The following is a 24089-nucleotide window of genomic DNA, read 5'->3' as shown; positions in this document are numbered from 1 at the left end:
TGCCGCGCCCTTTGTTCGGGGCGTCACTTCATGCCATTGCCGGCAAACATTCCGACCGACAATGTTGTTCTTTTGTCTCTTCTCTGCGAGTGCCCCCCTTGGACATTCTCCGACTCCAACATGCGCCAGCTACGCATAAAAATAGCATGATGAAGGAAAATTACCGAGCGGCCGGCGCTATTATGTACGTGCTTGATGACGGACAAGCCGATTGTCAGACCACTCCAAGCCGAGGGCACCCTCCAGTGTCTGGTGACAATCGGCGGACGTCATACCCATCATTCCTGGTCCTGCTGGGACTAATGGACCCCCTGGGCTACTCATCACGCCAATCTCCGTATCTGTTTAGTGACGACCTAAAACAGATTGTGGGAGGCTCTCCCCGAGCGGATAGAAGTCGGCGCATTTCGTTCAAGGGGAGGAAAGTCGCTGGTGGGATTCAGCCCGAGATGAACATATGATCAACAGCAGTGTCCTGTACTGCATCATGTCCTGCACAATGCACCGGATGGTACCTTCCCGCTCCGCACCGCCGCAGGCCGCTTTTGGAAATTCCTACTCGGAGTACCTAGGGAGGTGGCATGCTGAACCCCCGCTGCTATCCGGGCGACGACACGGATGAGGAAGGCCTGGAAGGGCTGGGTGGAGGCCAGACATGCCTACAAATAAGGTACGGATACCTCTCATACCTTTGAAGCCAGGGCGAACAGGAGGTAGAGTAAGCGACAGGCATGCATAAAAAGCCCCGCGGTCACAATAGAATATCGAGCAAGGCGAGACAAGGGAGAAAACAAGAAAGCCCAGGAAATTCGGGCTGAAATGGGAAACAGGCAAGAAACAAAACTGCGGATGATGGATCCAGCCCCCGAGCCTGCCCAATGAAACGTCCCTGAAATGCCCCAAGGGCGGGTTCCCGAATTTTTTGGCTTCCGCCTGGCGATTCCACCCCTCCTTCTACCCAGGTACGATGTAGGCTCAGGGAAGGTAGGTACATGGGGAGGTACCTACCTACCTAGGTACCTACACTAAAGTGGCCATAGGGTGAAGTGGAAAAGGAGTGAGTTCTTGTTGTTGGCTGCTGCCCGCTCTCATGTGAATGAAAAGTCACTCGCCGGCTGACATGGGCTCGCACTCTGGTTGGTCGACTGGCTCGCTACTTCCCCGTGGGTGGCCTGTCCCGGCCTAGGGAACGGCCTGGGCGGGCTGAATTTTCCTGGATTCTCCTTCAGAAACAGGTCGAGAAGCCGCGCTTTGTGTAAATCTCCTTCTTTCTCTTTTCCCCCCTTCTTCTTCAACACCATTTGGGTGAATACAACCTCCCCCCCCTCCCCGACATGTCTAGTTGACTGACCGTTTTCCAAAGAAAACCGACCAACCACCAATGCATAGTGAAAAGGAATCGTACGACTACTCCAGCTCATTCTTCCGCCGCCAGATGCGCAGCCCGAGCCACAAGAAACTACAGAGAAACTACGACTCCGAGCCACGCGCCGACCCCGAGCGACGACGAGGCACGCTTCTTGTGCTTCGCATCTAGACACCCCACCAAAGTGACGCCCTTTACCGGCTCAGGGCGCGACCGGCATACGGACGCGCGCCCCTCGTTTACCACCAATATTCACTACTACAAGGAGCGCCCCCCCTAAATACCCTCACCCACCACCGAGATCATGATTGCCAAGGCGACGCCCGCACTCAATACGGTGCGCGGCTTCCAACAGACCCCCGTCACCTCCGGCGACGAGGACGAGGACGACTACGGCGTATGCGCAACACCACCTCTCTCCTCCAAGAAGCGCGGTCCCCACCCCGCTCGCATTGACGACGTTGTCAGCGCCAACTGCAGCCCGAACATGCGCGGGGCCTCCTCCCCCGCTGTCTCTGGGATCGCGAAGCTCCGCATGCAGATGGAGCCTCTTAGTCTGGACGCCTCCTCTCGAACGAGCACGTTGACTCTCAACGGTAGCAACGGCCACGCCGTCCTCCCCAAGGGACTCGGTATCAGCAGCGCTGTTATGAGCCGCTGCGGCAGCCAGGACGGCAGCCAGAGCGAGGCCGGCAGCGAGCGCTCCGAAAGCGGCTCCACGAGCTATGAGATAAACCTGGAGCATGACTACGTCGACGAGAGCGTCCGAGAGCGGACTGGGCAGATCGTGCCCATCGAGGGCAACAAAGACGTGCAGCGCAAGATGACGGCCAACGACTTTGAGCCACTTCGCTGCCTGGGCAAGGGCACCTACGGCACCGTGCTGCTGGTCAAGCAGCGCAACACCGGCCGGCTCTACGCCCAGAAGCAGTTCAAAAAGGCCTCGTTGACCGTGCACAAGAAGCTCATCGAACAGACCAAGACAGAGCGTCAGATCCTCGAGTCGGTCAACCGACACCCCTTTGTCGTCAAGCTATACTATGCCTTCCAGGACCATGAGAAGCTGTACCTGATTCTCGAGTATGGCCAGGGTGGCGAACTCTTTACTCACCTGAGTACGGAGAAAATGTTTGCCGAGCCAGTCGCTGCCTTCTACATGGGAGAGATGCTTTTGGCCATCTCCCACTTGCACAGCACCTTGGGTGTTGTGTACCGTGACCTGAAGCCCGAGAACTGCTTGTTGGACGCCGAGGGTCACCTACTGCTCACCGACTTTGGTCTTTCCAAGGTTGCTATCGATACCTCCGAGGACCACTGCAACTCGATGCTCGGGACAGTCGAGTACATGGCTCCCGAGGTCATCCAAGGTCAGAAGTATGGAAAGGCGGTCGACTGGTGGTCCTTTGGCGCCCTTGGCTATGACTTGATGACGGGCAACCCGCCCTTCCGTGGGGGTAACCACGCCAAGATTCAGCAAAACATCGTCAAACAGAAGCTCGTCATGCCCTACTTCCTGAGCCCCGACGCCAAGGACCTCCTGACGCGCCTGCTCAGGAAGGATCCCAAGAAGCGACTGGGTGCTAATATGCCCAAAGACCTCCAGACGATGAAGGGCCACCGTTTCTTCAACAAGATCAACTGGAAGAAGTTGGAGGCCAGAGAGGTCGAGCCGCCCATCCAGCCCATGATCACGGATCCCGAGCTCGCCGAGAACTTTGCTCCCGAGTTCACCGACTTGTCCCTGAGCCCTGTTATCACGTCCAAGGACCCGTGGAGCGCCATGTCGGCCAAGGAGGACGACCCCTTTGGCGGCTTCAGTTTTGTCGCGTCGAGTAGCATGCTGGAGAGCCACGCGTTTCGATTCTCCACTGAAGTTTAAGTAGGGAGCGTAGAGCGGCAGCGTTAGACGAAAGAGCTTAGAGCGTACGGCGTTGGTAGGAGTGGGCGAGGTGTGACAATGAGTGATAAGGAAGGGAAAAGTTTAGATTCTTGCTGGGAGCTGGCGCGGGCCAAGGGTCTGGCCAGCATGGCGTTTATTGAAGCGAAGCGGAAGCAAGGCGAAGCAAAGCAACGCACACTCGACTTGGACAGGGGCACATATGGACTAACCCCTTGATTTGGTTCCGGAGCACGATACACGAGCATGGTATTCTGTTTTTCGTCTCTCGGAAATCGCTATCCACAGTGTGGCTTTCCCCTTCGGTGGCCTTTCCTCGGGTGGATAAAAAAGTTTCCTCGCATCCAATAGATATGAGCTTTCTGCGTTCCTCTTTGACAAACGGTGGGCGGTCACTGAGCTCGTCTGTCGCCCTCTTGCAGTGCTGCTGCTCCATTTCCTTTTTATCTATTGGAGCCGTGGGTTGGTTGTCCGACCTCGCGATCCGTGGACTCTATGACCTGCGAACCGCTGGTCCACCGGACCTTGGCTCTTGGCTCTGAAGGCCATGCGTTAACATGACTAGCTACCTAATCTGCCAAGTCGCTGATTCAAAGTTGAGTTTTTCCCTCCCCGTGACCCAGCTTTCGCGTTCGGCGCCCATTGAAAGAAAGCTTAGGTCTGTTCCGCACCATTCATGTTCGGCAAGAGATCCTTTTTTGATTACGCGGTCCCGCTTGGCACACATCTACCTTGCTTTCAAGCTAGCCTATAGTGACCCTTTAGTAAGCGTTGGCAAAGTATCAAATGTCCTTCCAAATTCCGTGTGGATGACGCGGACATGCCTCCTTGCCCGGTGTCCGTATTCTTGTATGATCTCGAAGTCGCCGCAGGAGTTTCTTCTCGGCATCCGGCTGCAATCATGAAAACCACGTAGGATCGGGCGTCGTATGAATACTTAGTATGCCCAGAAAAGTGAGTGCCGGATCCCCCTCTCTATTACGCCCGTTTGGTGCTCTGGGGGAAAGAGACGCAAACTTTGGGCGTTCTGCTGGCAAGTGCGATGTACGGCCAATTTTGAACGACAGCCTTCGAATGCATGACGAAGGATTCCGTTGCTTCGAGGGTGAAGTTAGCCATTGTGTTTCATGGGGGGAGGGGGTCGTGTAGGATCAAGGGTGCCACACCCCGAGCGAAAAGCTGTCCACGTCGACATCGGATGGCCGCGATGTCGATTCCTTGTATATCTGCCGTTCGGGCTTTGACCTTGTTCGCTGCGCGACAGCAATCCCTGTGAAACGCGATGTCCACGGGAGTGGTCGAGGTCGAGGTCGCGGTCTGCATCTAATCGATTTGGCCTTAACCGGCGAGATTGGTAACTTCATCATTTCGAGCGATTGGGCGATCTTGGAGGCTTCATCTGGGCAGATTGTTCTCGCCTCGCCCGTTGATTATTAGCAGAATAATCGCCGCATGGCCACCGGCCGGAGCCAGGTCAGGCGAGCGGAACGCAAAGCCACACTACACTAGTTTGTTGTTCCATAGGCCATGGAAGATGCATCGGTATTGCCGTCACGGACGGACCAAGCAAAAAAAAAAAAAAAAAAGGGAGAGATGAGCCCAGAACAGGCTGACAGGGGAATGCTGGTAGAGTTGAGGGGGAGTTGCGGACCCCGGAGAGCGAGTGCCCTACGAGCGGCGACGCGGCGTTGTGTAGGAAATGAGCCATGTCCCAGGGTTGGGGTTCGTGATGTTCCGTCGTTCCCTACATGGGTTCAGGAAGCTTAAAGTTCGCTTAACAACCGCTCTTTGCATAGCCTCTGCTAGGATGATACTGCGCGAAGGCTACTCGGTAAGACCGCCTGCTGAATATGGACAAGAAATACGGATAGATGTTGTGTAGAGGTGGAGTCAAGCCAGCACATGTGGGGCGGGCGGGATGATTGTTGCACCATCGCCTAGACGCAGCATGCGTTGCAATAATAGAGCTCGCTCTCAACTCGCAGACGGCTTAATTGCAGTCTTGGGTGGCCCGGAAAACGGCAGCCCAATCTCCCACAAGTGAAAGAGAACGCCCACATCGGCCCCACACCGGGTTACCGCGGCCGGATTGGGATATCGAGATCGCCGGGTCGAGTGGTGATGAACAGACAGCGATCGTCGGGGGTTTGGCACCGTGGCGTAGCCTGTCACGAGGGTGGTCAGGAAGAAAGTACAACTCGTAACGAGTTGCCTCCAGGGTACGGTGGTGTTTGGGCGAGCCGTCGGCCATCATCATCCGACCTACTGCAGGCATCAGCCTTGACTCGCTGTTGCGGCAAACCCAGAGAGTGGCACTTGGTTGTGAGGATTCAAATTGGTACAGGTATGTACTAGGGACGATCACTTCTGGAGTCTGGAGAAGAATGCACATGTTTATTCACGACTTCGATATGGTCAGGGGCAGTGCCAGGATTTGGGATGGGGGAAAGAATAGGATTGGCAACTCTGTCAGAGAATTCCCGGCGTAACCAAACATCCAGACTGGGACGGCCCTGGTGTGGTTGACAACCACTGGTTGCACGCCAACAAGCCAGAGACGTTGGTGGCAGGCTTGGCGTCGTGTACTGGGCGTGGGGTAGAACATTGAGCAACATGGTGGTGACGCAATCCCCTGATGCTTTCAGACCTTTCAAGCTGACAAGGTCCATGTGTTTTGTCCAATGTCTTGAGATCATGCAAATGGCCCGGTGTTTATGTGATGTGTACGCCTTGATTGGACTGCCCGGACGTCGCTGGTTACCGCCAGCTTAGACACGGAGCTTTGGCCTGGCAGTCCGAAGACCAGGCGGCGCCCTGTACCGAGCCTGCGAGGCGGAGCGTTCAAGCCATCCTGTGTCTTGGGATGTGTCGTGTCCTAACAATATGGGCCCAAACACAGAGGCAATGTGATCTCAGGAAAGCGAAGCATCACATCGGATCAAAGTGCGTCATTGTGTAAGCCAAGAGACGGCCAGAACCTGCAAACACCGGAATGTCGGAATACCTGTAGATAGAACTGTGTTGAGGTGACCTCCTACCCTGCAGTAGTAGAGTTTCATGTCTAGAACATTGCGTCAGAAGCGCGCGGGTTGACAGGTTCAGGTAGAGTCCTTCCAGTTTGGGCAACCAGCTTCATATCTCTGGCCAACCCTTTCCAGATTCGGCTGGGGTCCAGACCGGCGTCCGCTGTCGGCCCGCCGGCGACCGGCCGTCTCTCAAGGCCGTCTCTCTCAGAATGTAGTTACGCTTTTTTTCTTTAGTGGTGATGGGAATTGGATACGGAAGGAAGGCATTGCGCGGCCTGCGTTGGTGCTTATCCGCGCTTGTCTCACTGGTGCCGTCTTAGTGGAGGGATTGCACAAATCGGGACGGGTATGCGGATTGTTAGGGTACGGTTGGACCTCCTGGACAGTGGATTGTAACAGTCCATGGTGAGGCGTGCAGAAGTCGTCTAGACCGTGAGCTCGGCCTCGACTCCGGCCAACAACATCAGGGAGTGGGACGGCTCGCAACACGTGGTCGGCATTGCAATAGTCACATCTCTTGGTCAGCAGGAAATGGGCTTTAGTCAATGGGAGGGCCCCAGGCCTCCATGGGTGAGGCACGAGGGATGAGGCCTCTTCAAAATGAAGATAGCACCGCCAGATTGGTTCGGGGCCGTAAGGATTTTGGGCTGAGACGCAGCACCCGGGAGGAACTTTGAGAAATGCCGAAAGTTGCGGCTGTCGTCAGATACGCCCCCTTCTTGGCAGACAACAACAGACACCAAAATGTGAGTCGGTGTAAGCCAGTGTGCCTCTATCTATTGGCCAGGCGCCCCTGATGTCGAGAGTATGTAAGTGGTCCCGGTGCTGCATACCTCGGTGAGGAGGCAGGCGTGCCGAGAACGTCAACAACGGAAGGAGATCAACGCTGGGGCGAGCCTGGTCCGTCGGTGGCTATTCCAAGCTGCCTGTGACCTGTCGAAGCCATCGGAACTTGCGACACAAGATACTGTCCGTGTACAGAGTACGTCCACCTCAGTCCACAGGTTTAGTGGTCTAAAGTAGTAGTTCAAATGCAGGTGCACACGCCCCCGTAGCCCCTGGCACGTAGCTTGGCAACTTTCTCTCTCCTATGCACTTCTGCTCTTTCCGTCGCCGTCGATGAATCCACTCCCGGAGTCTCGGTCAGAGGATGACAAGCCCCGGCATTTTGATATAGCAGTGATGTCGGAGGGTGCAACCCGGAGGCGCGGCATGGTGTCCTTGACCCTGCGGCCGGTCCTGCGTTCCACCTCATTCTTTCTTCTCTTTGGCTCAGTCGTCTCAAGCCAAGCAATTTCCCTTGGAATGCTTGCGTACGCCTTGTATTTTCTCTTTACCAGATGTCCGATATTGCCTCTCTCCAAAACACTATTTCTTATTATCTGACTGAGGGGCTTACGGCAGCAGAGACCTGGGGTCGCCCGCACGGTACCAGTTTGCATCCGAGAGGCTGAGCTGCCCAGCCTGTCGTCCATTGGCCCCTGTCACCTTAACTTTTTTCCTCCTCTGAGCCACTGCCAACTGACCTTCAGCACACGCTTATGCAGGGTACCGATGGCTACCCAGCGCTTCGTTATCTTCATCCACCTTGGCTACTGTTCTCCCGCTAAGTACCTAGGTACTCTCTCTCATCTTGTGAAGAGGTTAGAGTTCGTGCCGGACGCTCGCTGCTCACGGCCTCTAACAAGAGCACACCGTCAACCCGCTGGTCCCATCTGTGTCGGCGTCTGGTGGTTTTCACCAGTGTAGTCCGGACCCAGACCCTTCAACAAACATGGCCATAATGTATGACATCTCAGTGCTGGACTGTCATTGCGCCTTCCCAACTGCGCAAACAGGTGGAGCCCTTCCTCCGTGACCGCCTCCTACCTATATGACAACTTAAAGTGCCGTACAAGCGACAGCCAAGTCACATTTTCCATCTCAGAGCACCGGGATTGTCCAGGACGTACTCTGTGTGCAAGTAACTGGTAGGGACGAGGGCTGGGACGTGATGTTTGCCCAATCACGTTACCCGCAATTCTGTCTGACAACTTTGGAAGAGTGCAGATCGCATCCAAGACACGTCGCAAGGAGTCCAGATTACGACCAGGGGACCATCATGCCTGATTAGTTCCTCTGCCCATTTTTTAGGTTTTGCTGGCCCGGGGGAACGTGTTGGACCGACTGGGTCCGTCAACATGGGTCGACTTTGCCCTAAGCCGTTTCCCCCTTCATGGTACGACACCACAGTCTACCTGACTGCTTGTGTTGCGGCATCGAGCACACGGCAACTCCTCTTGTGCGTGGCTGTGCTAGGGAGCCAAGGCATGCCGCAGTCCGCATGCTGATCTCTGACCTGCTCCTCAATATTGCCCTCGAAGCCTAAAGGGAGAAACACAACTCACTGGGCGATACGGCTTGCAGCCAGCCATCCCACACATTATGCGTTGGTTACATGTGCTCCAGGGGTAATCCCTTGCGTGGCTGAACCTTTTCTGAACTCAACTCTCACTGTCCGCACTCCCCCAAGCCAAGATCCAGCGACAATCGACGGGCGAGGGCAACAGGGCATGGGTCAGGGCCCGACTCCCGGAACCGACTCGAGAATTCAAAACGGGATGACTTGGTGCTAGTGTGTGAAGAAGTTACCCATTTCCTGCGCCAAGGTCTTCTTGGGTATACTTTGTACGCCGTGGGGAAGGAGAGCGAGTGTCTTTGAACGCAAATCATGGCAGCAGAAGCAGCTCAGCGCCGCTTTGAACCTAGCACCGCGCGTCCATCGAGTACCAAGGAGTAGGCCGACTTTTCTTCATAAGAACCCCCGGGACTCCCACCCTACCTTGAGGAACAACTCGCTCTCACCTGCCGTACCACTACAACGGATCAGTCCAGAGCCTCTGCCTCTTCCCACACAAAGACGTACGTTATATTCCACCCGCCCCCCACCCATCATACTGTATCCATGATCTGGAAGCCGTGCATTCAACCACCTCCTACATCTCCAACAGCTTTTCCATCTGTTCTTCCGTGGCTGACAGCGTTGTCCAGTAGAGCATCGTTCATCTCAAAACAAGTCACGCCAAAGACACCGTCTACTATGAAGGCTTTTGCAGCTTCTTCTTTAGCAGCCGTGCTTTGTATGTCTTGAGTTGTCACACTTCAGCTGATCACAACTAACGATAGCCACAGACGCGGCGACAGCCTCCGCCGACCCCCTTCAAGCATGCCCCAATGATATCTGCTTCAGGGTCGCGGTCCCCAGGGCCGCTTCCAGCTCCGGCAGCGGAAACCTGTACTTCCAGATGTCGGCCCCGACTAGCTACCAATGGGTTTCTCTGGGATCCGGCTCGACCATGTCCAACTCGAACATGTTCATCATGTACACCGACGGCAATGGCAACGTCACTGTTAGCGCTCGTACCGCGCGCGGTCACACTATGCCCCAGGTCTCCCAGGGCACCACGCTTGAGCTCCTCGCCGGCTCTGGTATCGAGAACGGAAAGATGATCGCCAACGTTCGTTGCACCAACTGTGCGACGTGGAGCACCGGCTCCCTGGCCCTCAACTCGGCCACCAGCTCTTGGATTGCGGCTTGGAGGGCTGGCGGCGCTATCAACTCGGCCAGCGCCAGCCAGAGCATCCAGCAGCATGACGATCAAACCAGCTTTTCCCTGGACCTGACCCAGGCGACTGTCCAGACCGACAGCAACCCGTTTGTGGGCACTTCTGGTGGTGGTAACGGCAGCGGTAGCGGCACCGGAAGTGGCAGCGGAAGCGGAAACGGCGGCTCCACCAGCGGCGGCGGTGTTGTATTTAACGGAGGCGGCGGCATGTCCAACGTCCTCCTCGCTCACGGCATCATAATGTCGATCGTGTTTATCTTCTTGTACCCTGTCGGTGCCATCCTCATGCCCTTGTTGGGCAAGTGGATGGCCCACGCTGCTTGGCAGTCTGTCGCCTTCCTCCTCATGTGGGCCGGCTTTGGCACTGGCTACGTTTACGCCCGCGACAACGGTTATGTGAGTTGCCTTTTTTCATTCTGTTTCCGTGAAATGGAGGGAGATATGGCGTCTCCCAATCCCACTAGCCTGTCGCGCCAGGACCCCAAAGCTGATAGGCCCTTCGTAGCTCTTTGCCCAAACCCACACATTGCTGGGCACTGTAGTCGTTGCCATGCTGGCTATCCAGCCGTTCCTTGGAGTGGCACATCACAAGTACTATAAGCAGAACCAAGCCCGAGGCATTGTCAGCCACGCCCATATCTGGTACGGTAGGGCTCTGATGGTGCTTGGAATCATCAACGGCGGGCTGGGCCTCGAGCTCGCTAGCTCGTCCCGGGCCTATGTCATTGCGTACTCCGTCATTGCTGCTATAATCGGCGCTGCGTGGATTGGGTCCGCGGCTTGGGGCGAGATGCGCAGGTCAAAGCACTCCACCGCCGTCAAGCGCGAGCAGAGCCACGAGTCTCCGGAGTCCCAGCAGCGCATCCCCTACCGCCAAAAGAAATAAACAGAGCAAGGGTGTATTTTGGTAGAATGGGTGATCCAGGGAAAGGGGCGCGGGAGATCAGGGAGCAGAGTATTGCTTTTTGTGTGTGTAATGTTTATACCGCAGCTCGACTGAGCATCATCCCGACGATGGTTGCAGGGAATCCGGGACCGCAACTTGACAAGCGGCGATGGGGGGAGTGCTTGGAGTTACGAGGCGTTGGCAGTTATTATCTTCCTTGTCGATGACAAGGTTCTATAATCACGATCGCGTTTGATCCGTCCCGACTACGCTTGCGTTGGTGTCTGCAACCCTCTTCGGATCACAAGAGCAACCGAGAGTTGCTGGAAGCCATAAGCTGTCTAGTGAATGCGGTTGACTGGTGACCTGACCATCTTGAACGAAGACCGATGGCTGGTGAAGATAGTGGGCTTTTGCGACATGTCTGAATCTGGTAAGAAAACAGAGTTGGTGTGGTGAGGTCATGAAAACGCCGATGAGGCTGCTCTCAGCGAGCTAGCCAGATCGCAAGGAGCTTAAGCCAGGTAGGTAGGTGGTGGAGGGTGCCTGCTGAGTCCCCTATGATGTCGTAGTTCGGGCGACTTTGCACATGGTCCCAAATGCTGCACGAATTGCCGCCGCACCCCGCAAACCGCAAGCCGTTTGCTTGCGAGCCGGTCCCAAGAAAAGAGTCGGTCCTCACGTGATGTCAGTCCACCGCTCATTCCCCAGCATTAGCTGCTGCCCGGTTACTATTTCCCCAACCCGCCCATCAACGGAAGGGAAAGCGTAGGAGAGTGGAGCAAGACAGAGAGAAGGAAAGGGCGAATCCCCCCTGCAGTTCGGCCTCGAGCTGACTGTGGCCTTACGCCTGAGGCACAAACAAAAACCCGCAGCGGTTGGATCATTGGCGTCCAACCAGAACCGAACCGGCTCAATCCAGCTTTTTACTGTTGCTTGCTCTCCCATCCCGTACAAAACCCTCAACCACCCGTCGTTCCGCCCTCTGCAACCCCCCCGGTGTCCTCCCCCCCTCCCAATTGAGCCAGCCACCGTCCACATATCAAGATGCTCGTCCAATTGTCCCGCGCCACTGTACGTTCCCTCACTGTTTTTCGTGATGCAATTTATGCTGTCGCCGCCGTCGGTGTGCCGACGCGGCGGTCGATCGGAGAAGCGAGGCAGACGGGGAAAAAACTGACTCTGCAAATAGCGCGCCGCTTCGGCTGTCTCTCGGCTGGCGAGGCCCAGCGCCGTCCAGATGAGGGGATTCATCGCCCCCACGGTCTCGCGAAGAGGTTCGTCATTCTCTCATTCTCCCAATCGTCGATTTACAATTGTTCCGGAGGAGGAGAAAGTGGTGATGGTGGAGGCGGCGGATGGTGGTTGTTCGGATTGCCGGTGCGGCCAAGGGAGGTCAAGCTCCGAAGCTGGCCTAGAATTGCGCTTCGACCTCGGGTGACAGCATCGACCATCGACACTTCGCATCAACAAACTCATTGTCTGAGCATTGTCTTGCCATCGCCAATTCAACGCCCGGTCATCGTTCGCCTCATTTCCATGTCGAAACCCCATCGCTGTTGCCTGCCTCCCCTGCTACCCTATCCGCTGAACATCGTATACTGTCGCCGCTACCGCCGAATGTTGTTCCGAACACCAGATATACTAACTCAAGCCTCCGAAACAGCCGACTTCGTTCAGGAGCTCTACCTCAAGGAGCTCAAGGCCTACAAGCCCACCCCCGTCAAGGACTCTGACGCTCAGGGCCAGGTCCAGACCTTCTCCATCCCCCAGGCTCCCAAGTCCCCCGAGGAGACCGACCTCGCCGCCAGCCTGAAGGAGTACGAGAGCATGGCCGTCGAGGTTGAGGGCCAGGACGCCTCCGCCGTCGCCGCCAACGGCGAGCCCGTCAAGCACGACTGGCTCATGATCGAGGAGGACGAGGAGGAGCCTCACCACTAAACGCGGGCATTTGCCCCCAGGTCCCATATCGAAAAAAGTTTTTTACGAACACCGCATTGTTCACCCCCCGTCTTAAACAACCGATCGAAACAAACCCTATCCTGTGAAGCGACTGGGGAAAAGTGCCTTTTCAACCTTCGCGTTCTTGGGATCTTGTAAACCCTGCCGCTTGCCCCCCGACGGACCGAAGGAGTGGAAGTGTGTTTGATGGAGAGAGGAGAGAGGGGAGAGAAAGCTCATGAGAGCCGAATTACGAGAGGAAAGAAGGTGTGCTGGGAGGTGGTAATCCCGTGTATATTGTCCAACTGAACCTCGCTGGCTAGGAATGCTATTTGCATGCACTTACAATATTGCCGTGCCCATCGTGTGGTTAGCACCCCTGATCAATGGTGCTCGTAAGACTGGCGCGCCATTCTAGCATCGACGATCGAGGTCGCTTCTTCAGTCTTCGCTGCCATACGCCTACTGACTGCATCGTGCTTGGCCCTAGACTTGGTGTCCTTCCTAGATACTTGACTTTAATGCTTTAATGTAGCCAGGCTGCCGACATGGCCATCGAACTCGCCAGAAGATAGGTACATGTGGGCCCCGGAATCTTCCGGAAGCCAGCCAATGCGCAAACCTCCACGACGTAGAAAACCAGACCTTCCGCGAGAGAGAGAAAGAGAGAGAGAAGACGAGCACTTGCGAATTGGAGAAAGCTTCTAGGGACGAAAATTCGGTCCATTTCGGGGGCGTCCTTTCCCCCCGTATCTCGAACAGCGGCACGGTGGGGGATTGAAGAGTCATCATCCCACGCCTTCTTCGCTCGGTAGTTGTGTGTTCCCAATGCATCCGCCTTCGTCTCTGGGCAACAAGGATGACACGACAAAACAAAAAACAAAAAAACATGGGTTTGAATGTTGATGAACCGTCACCCCCATCTTCTGGTTGAAAGAACGGTCACCACCGCAGACAGACATACCTCCCCCCACCTGTTCTCTTCCATGCAAAACTTCAACTAGCTCGACTGCGGCCAATTGACCGGGCTCAGGATCCAGCCTCAGTGTCATGAGTCCCCACGCATAGCATTCAGTCCAGCTCCTGCCCGCCCACGAGGAGTTTCCGCGACCTCCATGATTTACGTCGTAGCCGTTGTCGACGTTTTACGTGGCCCGAGGGATGTAAGAAACCATGAAGAATTAAGAAGATGCATCAGGACAACATAACTCTCTAGGTCTCTTTCCCTACACAGAGGCAGACGTCAGCAGTATGGCACACGGAATGAAGAAGAAAAGACTGATTCGTCTCATGGCTATCTGATTAAGCGTTATTACAGGTGGCTTCCTCACAAGCCGTTTGCCATTCTCTCCTTCAAAATTAGCTGCCATACGAACGGCTTGGATGTGTAGTATTCCACACCAAAGCTCACCAGCCAGCCGATGCACCACCCGCTCCTCCCTTACTGAAGTTGTGTGGCTGCAACATAGGAGCTGCAGATACGTTTTGTGGGGAAAAAAGCCCACGTCAGATGTCGATACTACCAACAGAGGTGTAAAGCCATTCCTTCTCCAACAAATCCATATTGGATGTGTCAGTAGGTTCCCTGAAGTCACCTCCTCACTCCAGTGGCCAGAATGCGACATCCCACAATAGTCTGTAGAATCATGCATGCATGGACCAAGACGTCATGAAAGTGAAGCCAACCGCAACACTGGTATCACCAATGCGTTGAAGGTTCCACAGAGATTCAAGAGTCTTGTCATGTGGCACGTTGTGTATGTGTGACTGTAAGTGCTTCGATCAGCTAAAAGCAGCATTCTGAAGGCCGATCCAGGATCCGAATGTTCATCGCTCTCAGCCCAAACGCCATGTACCTATTACACCCCTAATGATCACATGCAAAGTTGACCGCCCCTATGCACTGAATCCATGAATGTTCGTTTTTGACTTCGTGATGGTGGCCGTGGTTCTTCTTATGGAAGGCAGGGGGAAAGGGGGAGGCTGATGAACCACTCATGTTCCCAAGGTAGAACCAAAAAAAAGATGACCAAGAAAGAACCAGAATGTGCTCGTCAGACGTCAAAATGTCCACCACCAATCATCTGCTCGTCGTTGGTGGTTGTGCGCACAATGCCACTCATGCGGTTGCTCTTGTGGTTTACATCCTCAAGGTCATCCCAGTCGTCGTCTTGATGGTGAGAATCACGCATCTCCTCATCGTCATAGCGGCTCTTATCTCGCATATGGTCGTCAAGGGCGCTCTCATCCACAAAGGTGAAGCCTTGGAAGTTGGCCTGCACAGAAGGCGAAAGGGGCGTTGATGTGGCGAAACCCTTGGACAAGGCTGCTGCGCGCTCGTTGAGAGAGCCATTGTTGTCCAATGCGTTGGTGAATTCAGGGTCAAAGTAGGACACGTCTGTCGCTGACGTCAACTTCGGCTTGAAAGGAGGAGTAATGAGCTTCTTTGCAAGAAGATCCCAGTCAATGTCAGCAAAGAAGGGATGACGCTTCAGCTCCTCTGCATCGTCGGTTGCACCCAGTCTGTGCTTGGGGTTTCTGTTGAGCAGACCCTTGACAAAGTTGCGGCCCTCCTGAGACAAGGTATCCCGAGGAAACCGGACCTTGCCAAAGGCGATGTTCTTGTACATTTGCTGGGTGTCTTCCGCGTAGAAGGGGCTCCAGCCGCAGCACATCTCAAAAACGAGAACTCCCAGTGACCAGAAATCCACCATCTTGGTGTATCCTGACTCGTCGAGGAGAACTTCAGGGGCGAGATACTCGGTGGTTCCGCAGAAGGTATTGGTTGTGTCGTTTTTGGTGAGGTTGGCCTTGGACAGACCAAAGTCACAGAGAGCAATGTGGCCGTTGGCGTCCAGCAAAATGTTCTCGGGCTTCAGGTCGCGATACACAATGTCATTATTGTGGAGGTGTTGGATGGCCAAGATAAGCTCTGCGATATAGAACTTGGCCCTTCGCTCGTCGAACCGACCTTCCTTCTGCAGATGCCAGAACAACTCTCCACCAGACATGTAGTCGGTAACCAGGTACAGATCCGAGGGCGTCTGGAAGGAGAACTTGAGACCCACGATAAAGGGCGAGTCTGACATTGCTGTTCGGACCAGGATGTTACGCTCACCGACGGTGTGGGCGACTTCCTTCTTCTGGACGATGACCTTCTTGGATAGGACTTTCATGGCGTAAATGCGTTCGGTGTCCTTCTTGCGAACTTGGTAGACCTGGCCAAAAGTACCCTTGCCAATCAGCTTAAGAATCTGAAAGTCTTCGGGGCCAAAGTGTTTCCGTTCGGTGCGCTGAAAGACGGCTTCGACGTATATCTCTCCCGTGGGGGCGTTCTCTGCCACGGTGTCGGCATGGCCCTTAAGGGAGAACCAGCCACGGACTGGATTGTTTGAGTCCCTGTTCGCTTGCAAGTCGACATGGCCCAGAAACTCCTCGCCGTTCGCGCTGTGATCGTAGACGGAAATGTTGACCAGCATATTCGAATCGACAACATCGCTGCTCTCGAGTTAGCCGGGGCACAACGACTGGTCTGTGGGACCAAACTTACAACTCTGCCTCGGCGTCCCACTTCGGGCTGGTGAAGGACCGCCGTGACCGGTTGCGGAATGTGTTATAGTCCGAGATGCTGGTGTTGCTACTTTGACGGCTGCGCATTGGGATGGACATGGCCGTTCGGCCTGAGTCGCTCCCTTGCCTCTGGATCGGAATGCCTCCAAAGGACGGCGGCGGCAGGTTTACGTCCTCCTCTTCCTCGACAGAGCGTGGACCTCCCGAGATAAGCTCGCTCCTCTGGAAGACAGCGACGACATAGGGATCCTTGGCCCGTCTCAGGCCCTTAGCCTCGACAATCTTGATCGTGAGCTTGCCTCGGGCGGCAGGGACCTGGGCACCGGTAGTTCCGCTCCTCGGCGTCTGGGTGCCACTGGGAGGCACAGTCTCATTGCTGCTTCTCTTGGAGCTCGACCGCTCCTCAGACTGAGACGGTTGCGCGGCCGAGAGCGCCCTGGTGGGGGTCGGTGGCCCGCTCTTGAATGCCGCGACTTGAGTTAGCTTCTTGAGCTGATCAACTGACGACGAGCTGTGAAGGGAAGTGGCTTTTTGCGCTGAACCAACGTGGGGGTGGGTGGGAGTTTTTGGTGTGATGGGCTTTGGAAGGCTGGGGTTGGAAATGTGATGCGCATGCACCGCCGACGTTGTGACGATGCTCGAAGGTTGGGACATGAGAGTGAGACTGTGGCACTTCTTCGGGTAGTCCGTCACGCCTCGTTGGAGTAACGGTCTCGCCGATGAAGATGCAGCGGACCGTGTCTCTCCATACCGCAATGACAGACTCCTCTTAAGAAGTCCCACCGACGACCGTCTTGATATTGGCGGGGTCGGATACTGGTGTGTCTGAACCAGTGCCATGGGCGAGGTGTTGGGCGACGAAGGCCGCTCTCTGGGAGGATGGGGAAGTGATGGGGATTTTGGTTCAGGATCGCCACCGGGCACAGCATCCGTAGAGCTGACCTGAGAAGCATTCCCGTCCGTCTCGACTTGCTTCGTTTCGGGACCAGGAAGCGATTGTCCTCGATGATTGCGATCCGACGCGACAGGGGCAGATACAGAATTGTGAGGAGAATCTGTACGAACCTGGCCGAAGTAGCTCATAATGCCCGGCAGGCGTTTGTCATGGAGGTCGGGTTGAGGGGTTGCCACACCAGAGCGGGGCGTATCAAAGCCGATCTGATCCGCGCCATCTTCGTCAGCTGCGGCCGCGGGGGTCCTGCTTTGGTGGTTAACGGTGAGATTCATCCTTTGGGTTTGTGGCGGGAAAGGCGCGAGGGGTAAAATCTCGGGTTGGACAACAGAGACGGTGAGGGATGAACACGCTGAACGGCAGAGCGAAAAGCGGAGGTGGAATCAGATTAGGAAAACTGGCTCATGACGGCTGCCAAGCCCACGGCCGCTTGAGGAAGAGGATGAGGAATTGAGCAGAGGCGGAGTAGGGAGGTTGCCCATGCGCGCCTGCAACGACTGACGGGAAAGAACGGGGAAATTTTTTTCGTCCTTTCTGGCTATGATGGAAGCAAGGATGCCCGTCGCAATAGCTAGCTAGCCGGGTAGTACGACTTGGAGGGGGATGATGCAGATGGCCAAGCAGAAGCCTCGTCAAATAGGGAAGAGGGCAAGGTGGACTGGTTTTGTTCCGAAGACGCCCCGTTATCCAAAGGTCCTATCCTCGAACACTAGTCAAGGCCTTAATCGGGACGCTTTAGTTACACTTAGGCGATGGCGGGGGCAGGCGATGTTAGGCGCGTGTGAGGGGGCGAAGAGGGGGAAAGGCCAGTAGGACCAAGAGGAGGCAGCACAAAACAGACAGGGAGAGAGGGCTTTGATGCCGCCGGCCAGAACGACAGTGACGAGATGACTTGGTATTGCTCCGGCTGCTGGAACTTTCAACTGACGAGACGCCCGCGGCAGCATGGGCTCTTAAGCTAGCACAGGCAAAGGCGGCCCCCGCGTCCCGGGTCCTCTATTGTTAAGCCTTTAGTGCTGCCGCCGCACTGGTGGCCGTCAAAGGGTTCATTCAGGTAAGGGAGGTAGGTAGGCATGGGGTAAGGGATGGAATGGAATAGGATGGGACGAGGGGCATGCAGTGATTTGCATTTACATGTGCAAGCGAGCGCGGCAGGGGGGTATGACTCTGGACCGTATGCGTCGTCCATCACACACAACGGCATGGACTGCGGAGCAAAGCTCAGCTGCCTGGGACGCCCCAGGCCAATAGTTGTAAGTGCGGCCCCTCCGACAGTCGCAGGACAGGTGCGCGGGCGCGGCAGGGAACCAGCGCAGATGAAGCCCTGGTGGTGCCAGCTAGAGGGGCGAGAGTATGGCAGGCAATAGGACGGCGAGGTGAAGCGAGGAAAGGAGAGAATAGTGGTAGGGGCCGGCTGGGCTTAGTTGCTTGCAGCCTCGGACTGCCGTCCGGGATCGTCTGAGATGATTCGACGGTAGGCTGGAAGGGCCGTTGACGGCAGTCTGATGCCTCTGGCACTAGCCAAATGAGGAACATGTTCCTTCAACCCGTCAGGTGCAGGAACAAGCCAGTCGACCGACGGTGGACGTCCAAGGAAACACACCTCGTTCGCCCGCCACCCTCCGTCGCCACGCATTTGGGTAGTAGCATGTATGTACGGCGAAGACATGCCGCAAGGAGGGGGCAACCTTCAAGACGAGAGGCTTGTTCAAGGGTCCAGGTCCGGTTCAGGACTCTGGAGCGGGAGACAACAGCCTTCAAATGGCCACTCACTACAAGTGGCCAGAGGTTCAATGACATGTAGGGCCAAAACTTGGACGCAGAAAAGAGAAAAGAAAAGAACCCCAAATCGAATGAATGAAGTAGTGTAGATGACGGCCTTGATTGCACGGCCCCGGCCTTGGATAAGCGGCACGCAATTGGCAGGCCAGGCCAGAGGGGCAGGCAAACCAAGCCCCCCCCCCCCCCCCCCCAAGCTTGGAGGGGAGAGGAAGACGAGGCGGATATCAAGCGGATGGGAAAGGCGTCGCAACTCAGGCAGGCCGCCGGACAGAGGAGGCGAACTAGCGCCACAGCTTTGACCAAGCAAGTGTTGAGGCAGGGCCACTGGCCAGGACAGATGTTCCCAAAGTAAGAACGTGCCGTTTGTCGGATGGGAGGAATTTTGGGGGGGGGGGGGGGGTTGGGTTGCGGCAGCAGAGAGGATGGTAGACATGAACAAGACAAACACAAAGGCATCTTGCCAGGAGGATACTCAGGCAATTCGAGTGTAGAAGGATCCAAGGTAGGAGGGTGGTTGAGAGGCATAACAGGAAATGCACATACCTAGAACCTGACATCATCATGGCTTGTGTCGCCCGCTTCAGCAGGTCGAAGCCGCCGGTGTTTGCATGTGCGCCCTCGGAGCCGGACATGGTTGCTGGTTGTCCGCTGCACTCGTGTGACGGTGAAGGCCTAGTCGAGGCAGAGGCCTGAATCCTTGATTGGCGTCAAAACAGGACGAGATATCGTAGCGTCGTCGAAGGATTGGTCGATGCGAGAAATTGAGCGGCAGATGTCGTGAGGCCTGGCGCGGGTGGGTGTGCGTATGTGAGAGTGAGAGAGTTTGCGGTGTGGTGCGAGGTGGTTTGCGTGAGAGGAAGCGGCGGCGGTTGCGGTGCGATGTTGTGGTTTTTCGGAGGTGGAATTGGAGACTTGATTTTTTTTTTCCCCCTCCGGGAGGGGTGAGAAGTTGAAAGTGGGATGAAGTGAAGGTCGGCCACGGTGTGTTGTATTGCGTTGCGTCCATGGGAGTGGGTGCAGGCGGGCGGGCGGAGGGGGAGGTAGGGGAGGGTGATCCTGAGAGGAGAAGGGAGGAAAGGACGGAAGAGAGGGGAAGGCGCGAGTGAGGTCCAGGTAAGGCCTGCTGCTCCTTGATTTTTTCCCACCCTTCTTCCTTTCACTTTCCCTGCACACAGCAACCGGCTAGCAGTGGAGGCAAATGGGGACCTTGAATACCCAGGCAGGTAAGTAGGGTACCTATGGGACGTGCGGAAGAGCAACAGCACCAGCAGAGCAGGTACCTGCCTACTGTACCTGCTGTAAGTACATCGTAGGTAGGTAGGTATGGGTGTGTCTGGCGCCGTGTCAGAGTGGGGCGGGGGCGACAGCGCAGCACTCCAATCGATGACAATGGACTGGTCTAAGACCCAAACATATGGCAGGGAATCGGTGATGTGTCGACGAACCCCCGGCCAGTGAGAATGCGGCTGTTACAGAGGGCGGATCGTGAAGTGGCACCGAAAGACGGAAGGTTCATGAGGAGTAGGGCCCGATTCCATTGTTGAGAACCTGGGAAAAAGCGGGTTCGAGGTGGGTCGGTCGAGTGAAAGTGGGATCAAGAGTAAGACGTCACAGTCGTAAAGGAATCGCCAGTGAATTGAGTCGAGTTGAGATGAGGTGTTGGTTGGCAAGTCACACCGGCGTAGCGTAGTTGTGAAGTAAGCCCTGAATGGTTGGTCAGAGCGAGGGCGAGGTGAGATGCGCGTGAGTAGTAGGTATGAGGAGGGAAAGGAGTGGGCAATGAATGAGTGAGGATGCCGTAGGGACGGACGAAGCGGAGTGAGGTAAGAGGCAGGAAAACATGCCCCTGTCCTCTGGAGGCAGCGGGTACCAAAAGAGGCAAATGGTTGACATGGACATTCAATCCTATTCGATCCCGTCCGAGATCTTCATGTGTTGTTCCCCCCATGACAATGTTTGGTAGGCATAGGTGATAACGTTGCCTTGACTGGAGCGGTGGTAAAATAAACCGGAAGTCCAGACAGTCCGACCTAGGGAGCTTCAGGTTGACCGACAAGTCCAGGGATTTACAGAGTTATCGACTCTCAATCCAAGACGGCTGGCTATCGGGTCCGTCAGTGTGGTGTATCGGCCAGTGCCGGCGGCCAAAGAAACCCCCACAAAAGAAAATAAAGGTACTTCCCAAGATTTCCGGTTTACGTTTTTTCCTTCTTCTTTTTCTTCTACACTAGAGGGCAGGGAAAGTAGAGCAGATACCTCGGTCAAAGGCCACCATTGCCTTCCGAGGTATGCGCTATCAGCCAGGTGTCGTCAGTCTGTGTAAGACGAAGTCTAAAATGAATGGATGATGTATGGGCATTCTGGTACTATCTCCGTATTTAGCCCGGAATGCCGTTTTAGGGCTTGGTTTTGAGACTTCCATTGCGCTCTGGGTGGGTGGCTTGCATTCCACTAATCAATACCGAGCTCCGCCCACACGGCCAGCCAAAGGTAGCTAAGGAGGTAGGTAGGCAAGGTATTAACGAAAAGGCGGCTGGGTGACTATCTGCTGTCTGCCCACTAAGAAGGGTACATACATGCAAAGGCTGCAAATGTCCCACCCGCACCTCATCTGCAAACAAAAGCCCACGCCAGTACCACCACAGCCCCTGCCTCTACTGTGTCTGCAGTACCCAACAATTGAACCCCTCGCTGCCCCCGCCGGCCTTTCACGAAAGCCTCATGCCAAAGGACCAGTAAAGTACCTAGGTAGTCATGACCCATGGTTTGATGTTCGAAATCTCTGCTTCTCTTTCCACACGTACGGATACAGCTCTCCAAACGAGACTGTCGACGTCGTGCTTGAAGCCGAACCGTTCAAGAGGTTGGAACAGTCTAGGCCTCCATCACGTCTCTTCCCCGCTCGGCTGCCTACCTACACACATACTTACTATGCATGTAGGAAGGCTTTGCCCAGCTTACAGGGGAGTGTTGTTCCAGACGACCTTCTAGAACCAACTGGGAAGGCCTCTGTAGGAATGTTCGGCGTTCAGCGCCCTCCCGGTTTGAGGGAGGTTCTGGCCGCAACCACCCTGCCAATATCCAAGACCTTGCCACGGCGGCTGAGAGACACGAGCGACGCAGACCACCATGGATTCGTCCATTCCGTTTCCTGCAACATTCAACTGTGCGAGGCACTGACAACGGGCACATGGGAGATGGCGTCGACTGGCTCTAGCCAGGCTTGAGGTTGTGGGATGCGTGCTTACCAGCTTCCCTCCGAGACCGCCGACTTGAGGGATCCCCTTCGGGAAACCGTCGACCCCCGCTATTGACATGGGCGTCCAAGCCGCGGGGGGCATGGGTGGGTTGGATGGACGATTCGATTGACAAGGAGGATGAGTCAAGACCGCCGACGAACCAACATCATCATCAGCGTTTGCGACGAAGCATTGGTTGCAATGCGACACCCTCTGGCCACCATCCAGCCAGCGGTATGAACACGCACGGGGGGGGCATCGTATCACTTGTCGCTTTACCTCCTGCGGCCACGCCTGCAAGAAGGTTTGATTCCCTCGCCGGGCCAAGAAGGGGGCTCTGCTGCTCTGCTCTGGCCAGTCCCCTCCACGACCCCCAATCCTGCTCACACCGTCACTCACATAGGACTCTGCGAACGAAGACACTGTCAAGGCCTGGAATGTCTCGAGACAGCCCCAGCTCACAACCTCCCCCTTCCTTCAGTTACCCCAAATGTCAACTTATACGCATCAATGCAGTGCACGCTCACACGCAACTGCCATAGGCATTGGCCGGCGTCGCGCCCTCACTCCTCGCTCATCTCGATACGGTCTACTGCCCTTGTCCAGGGCTTTGGTTCTTCATGACATGGCCTCTCTATGCAACTCTTTATATACACACACTCACACACACACACACACATCCCACCAATTGTACTGGTATGGATACACTCGGTGCAACCACACTCGGATTCCCCTAAACCGTCTTTTGAATCTCAAATTTTCCGCGCCATTGCCCGCACCATATCGTTCATTCCGCCAAATAAGGCGAAAGCCCTCCCACGACTTACACACCACACGCATAGGTGGTGCAAGATAACCGCAAGTCAAACGACGCCTGCCAATATTTCCCCGCCGTTCATCCCTGAGTGGGGAAACCCTCCCGCTGCTACGTAACTGGTGGGATCCCCTACGTCAATTGCCCTCCCTCCCTCGTCCTCTCCAACGTGGTTCCCCGTCCGGATCGACGTTGCCCAGCGTTCGAGACATGGCTGTTTTACGTCTACGAGTCATTGAGCTTGTGTGTGATCCCGCGCAACCGATGCGATGGCCGACTTCATGTTCTGCCATGGCTGCCAGCTGTTCGGGCGCTCATCTTGATATACAAGAATCGCTGCAGCCGGGACATGCCCTTGGAAAAACGTTTGGCGACCGGTCCATGGTCGTGTCAGACGACCGCGATGCTCTCTTTTACTATGTATGTACATCGTATGTAATGAAATCTCCTCTTACTGCAAGACACCGATATGTGTCCCAACAAGAAAGCCTGGCGTATGCAGAAGTCGCATATACCTTGTCCGATGACTTGCGGGCTTCAAGAACCATTTTCCGTGGTGTTTGATGATGTACATAGATGCCTCGTCCCGTTCTCATATGCCCTCCTAAGTCTTTTCTCCCCCTCGACTCAATGGTATGCGACACAGCAGACAGACTGTCTCTCGTCGACGTTTCGCATCCCCAACCCGGAGCAGTCCTCGTCCGAAGAATGCTCGACCCGAACCGCCGGATCTGCATCTCTCCAACCCCGGGCATCCCCCGGCAGAATTCAAGTGGCCTGTCCAATCTCTGGGCCCGAGTTCCCTCTCTGCTGCCCCCCTCTCCAATTCGGAGGCCACATGCCGAAGAACCTACGTGCTTTTCGTACGACCCTTCGTGCATCCGGTAGACCCCGCTTCTCATATAGACGCTCGACGGTACGTTGGTAATCGGGAAGAGGGATGACACTCTCGTATAGTACAGTCGAGATCTCAGAGGCTGAACAACACCGACAACATCGACACGTCCCTCA

At 55.5% G+C, this 24089-nt stretch overlaps 5 protein-coding genes across 5 annotated transcripts; 4 read left to right on the top strand and 1 right to left on the bottom strand.

The window, feature by feature from the left end:
• Window positions 1-723: 723 nt before the first annotated feature.
• On the top strand, window positions 724-4261 carry CDEST_02816 (Putative serine/threonine-protein kinase, active). Its single transcript, XM_062918975.1, has 2 exons — window positions 724-1305; window positions 1364-4261. The coding sequence occupies exon 2, from the start codon at window positions 1671-1673 to the stop codon at window positions 3243-3245; it is 1575 nt and encodes a 524-aa protein (XP_062775026.1). The 5' UTR covers window positions 724-1305; window positions 1364-1670; the 3' UTR covers window positions 3246-4261.
• A 4285-nt stretch (window positions 4262-8546) lies between these two features.
• Window positions 8547-11358, top strand: CDEST_02815 (Putative DOMON domain, cytochrome b561/ferric reductase transmembrane). Its single transcript, XM_062918974.1, has 4 exons — window positions 8547-9190; window positions 9320-9408; window positions 9461-10290; window positions 10400-11358. Exons 2-4 carry the CDS (start codon window positions 9369-9371, stop codon window positions 10778-10780), a joined length of 1251 nt encoding a protein of 416 aa, XP_062775025.1. The 5' UTR covers window positions 8547-9190; window positions 9320-9368; the 3' UTR covers window positions 10781-11358.
• A 354-nt stretch (window positions 11359-11712) lies between these two features.
• Window positions 11713-13773, top strand: CDEST_02814 (Putative ATP synthase, F0 complex, subunit H). Its single transcript, XM_062918973.1, has 3 exons — window positions 11713-11854; window positions 11973-12057; window positions 12447-13773. Exons 1-3 carry the CDS (start codon window positions 11828-11830, stop codon window positions 12719-12721), a joined length of 387 nt encoding a protein of 128 aa, XP_062775024.1. The 5' UTR covers window positions 11713-11827; the 3' UTR covers window positions 12722-13773.
• A 71-nt stretch (window positions 13774-13844) lies between these two features.
• Window positions 13845-20075, bottom strand: CDEST_02813 (Putative serine/threonine-protein kinase, active). The gene is made up of 4 exons (XM_062918972.1): window positions 19569-20075; window positions 17357-17489; window positions 16272-16750; window positions 13845-16219 (listed from the first exon to the last, which is right to left on the bottom strand). Exons 1-4 carry the CDS (start codon window positions 19655-19657, stop codon window positions 14776-14778), a joined length of 2145 nt encoding a protein of 714 aa, XP_062775023.1. The 5' UTR covers window positions 19658-20075; the 3' UTR covers window positions 13845-14775.
• Window positions 20076-22702: 2627 nt separating this feature from the next.
• CDEST_02812 (uncharacterized protein) lies at window positions 22703-23483 on the top strand. Its single transcript, XM_062918971.1, has one exon. The coding sequence runs from the start codon at window positions 22755-22757 to the stop codon at window positions 23118-23120; it is 366 nt and encodes a 121-aa protein (XP_062775022.1). The 5' UTR covers window positions 22703-22754; the 3' UTR covers window positions 23121-23483.
• The last annotated feature ends 606 nt before the right edge of the window (window positions 23484-24089 follow it).

Source organism: Colletotrichum destructivum, chromosome 2 (assembly GCF_034447905.1).
Source record: "Colletotrichum destructivum chromosome 2, complete sequence".
In the NCBI taxonomy this organism is placed as follows: Eukaryota; Fungi; Ascomycota; class Sordariomycetes; order Glomerellales; family Glomerellaceae; genus Colletotrichum; species Colletotrichum destructivum.
This window is presented reverse-complemented; position numbering and strand designations above follow the sequence as displayed.

Excerpts from the sequence above, each read along its gene's own strand:
- CDEST_02816 (XM_062918975.1), top strand. The coding sequence starts at position 1,671 with ATGATTGCCAAGGCGACGCCCGCACTCAATACGGTGCGCGGCTTCCAA.
- CDEST_02815 (XM_062918974.1), top strand. The coding sequence starts at position 9,369 with ATGAAGGCTTTTGCAGCTTCTTCTTTAGCAGCCGTGCTTT. Across the intron at positions 9,409-9,460 it reads TTCTTTAGCAGCCGTGCTTT|ACGCGGCGACAGCCTCCGCC; the intron begins GTATGTCTTGAG and ends CGATAGCCACAG. Across the intron at positions 10,291-10,399 it reads ACGCCCGCGACAACGGTTAT|CTCTTTGCCCAAACCCACAC; the intron begins GTGAGTTGCCTT and ends GGCCCTTCGTAG.
- CDEST_02814 (XM_062918973.1), top strand. The coding sequence starts at position 11,828 with ATGCTCGTCCAATTGTCCCGCGCCACT. Across the intron at positions 11,855-11,972 it reads TCCAATTGTCCCGCGCCACT|CGCGCCGCTTCGGCTGTCTC; the intron begins GTACGTTCCCTC and ends CTCTGCAAATAG. Across the intron at positions 12,058-12,446 it reads CCCCACGGTCTCGCGAAGAG|CCGACTTCGTTCAGGAGCTC; the intron begins GTTCGTCATTCT and ends CCTCCGAAACAG.
- CDEST_02813 (XM_062918972.1), bottom strand. The coding sequence starts at position 19,657 with ATGTCCGGCTCCGAGGGCGCACATGCAAACACCGGCGGCTTCGACCTG. Across the intron at positions 17,490-19,568 it reads ATGATGATGTCAGGTTCTAG|GACCCCCGCGGCCGCAGCTG; the intron begins GTATGTGCATTT and ends CCACCAAAGCAG. Across the intron at positions 16,751-17,356 it reads TTATGAGCTACTTCGGCCAG|AGCGGGCCACCGACCCCCAC; the intron begins GTTCGTACAGAT and ends GCGGCATTCAAG.
- CDEST_02812 (XM_062918971.1), top strand. The coding sequence starts at position 22,755 with ATGTCAACTTATACGCATCAATGCAGTGCACGCTCACACGCAACTGCC.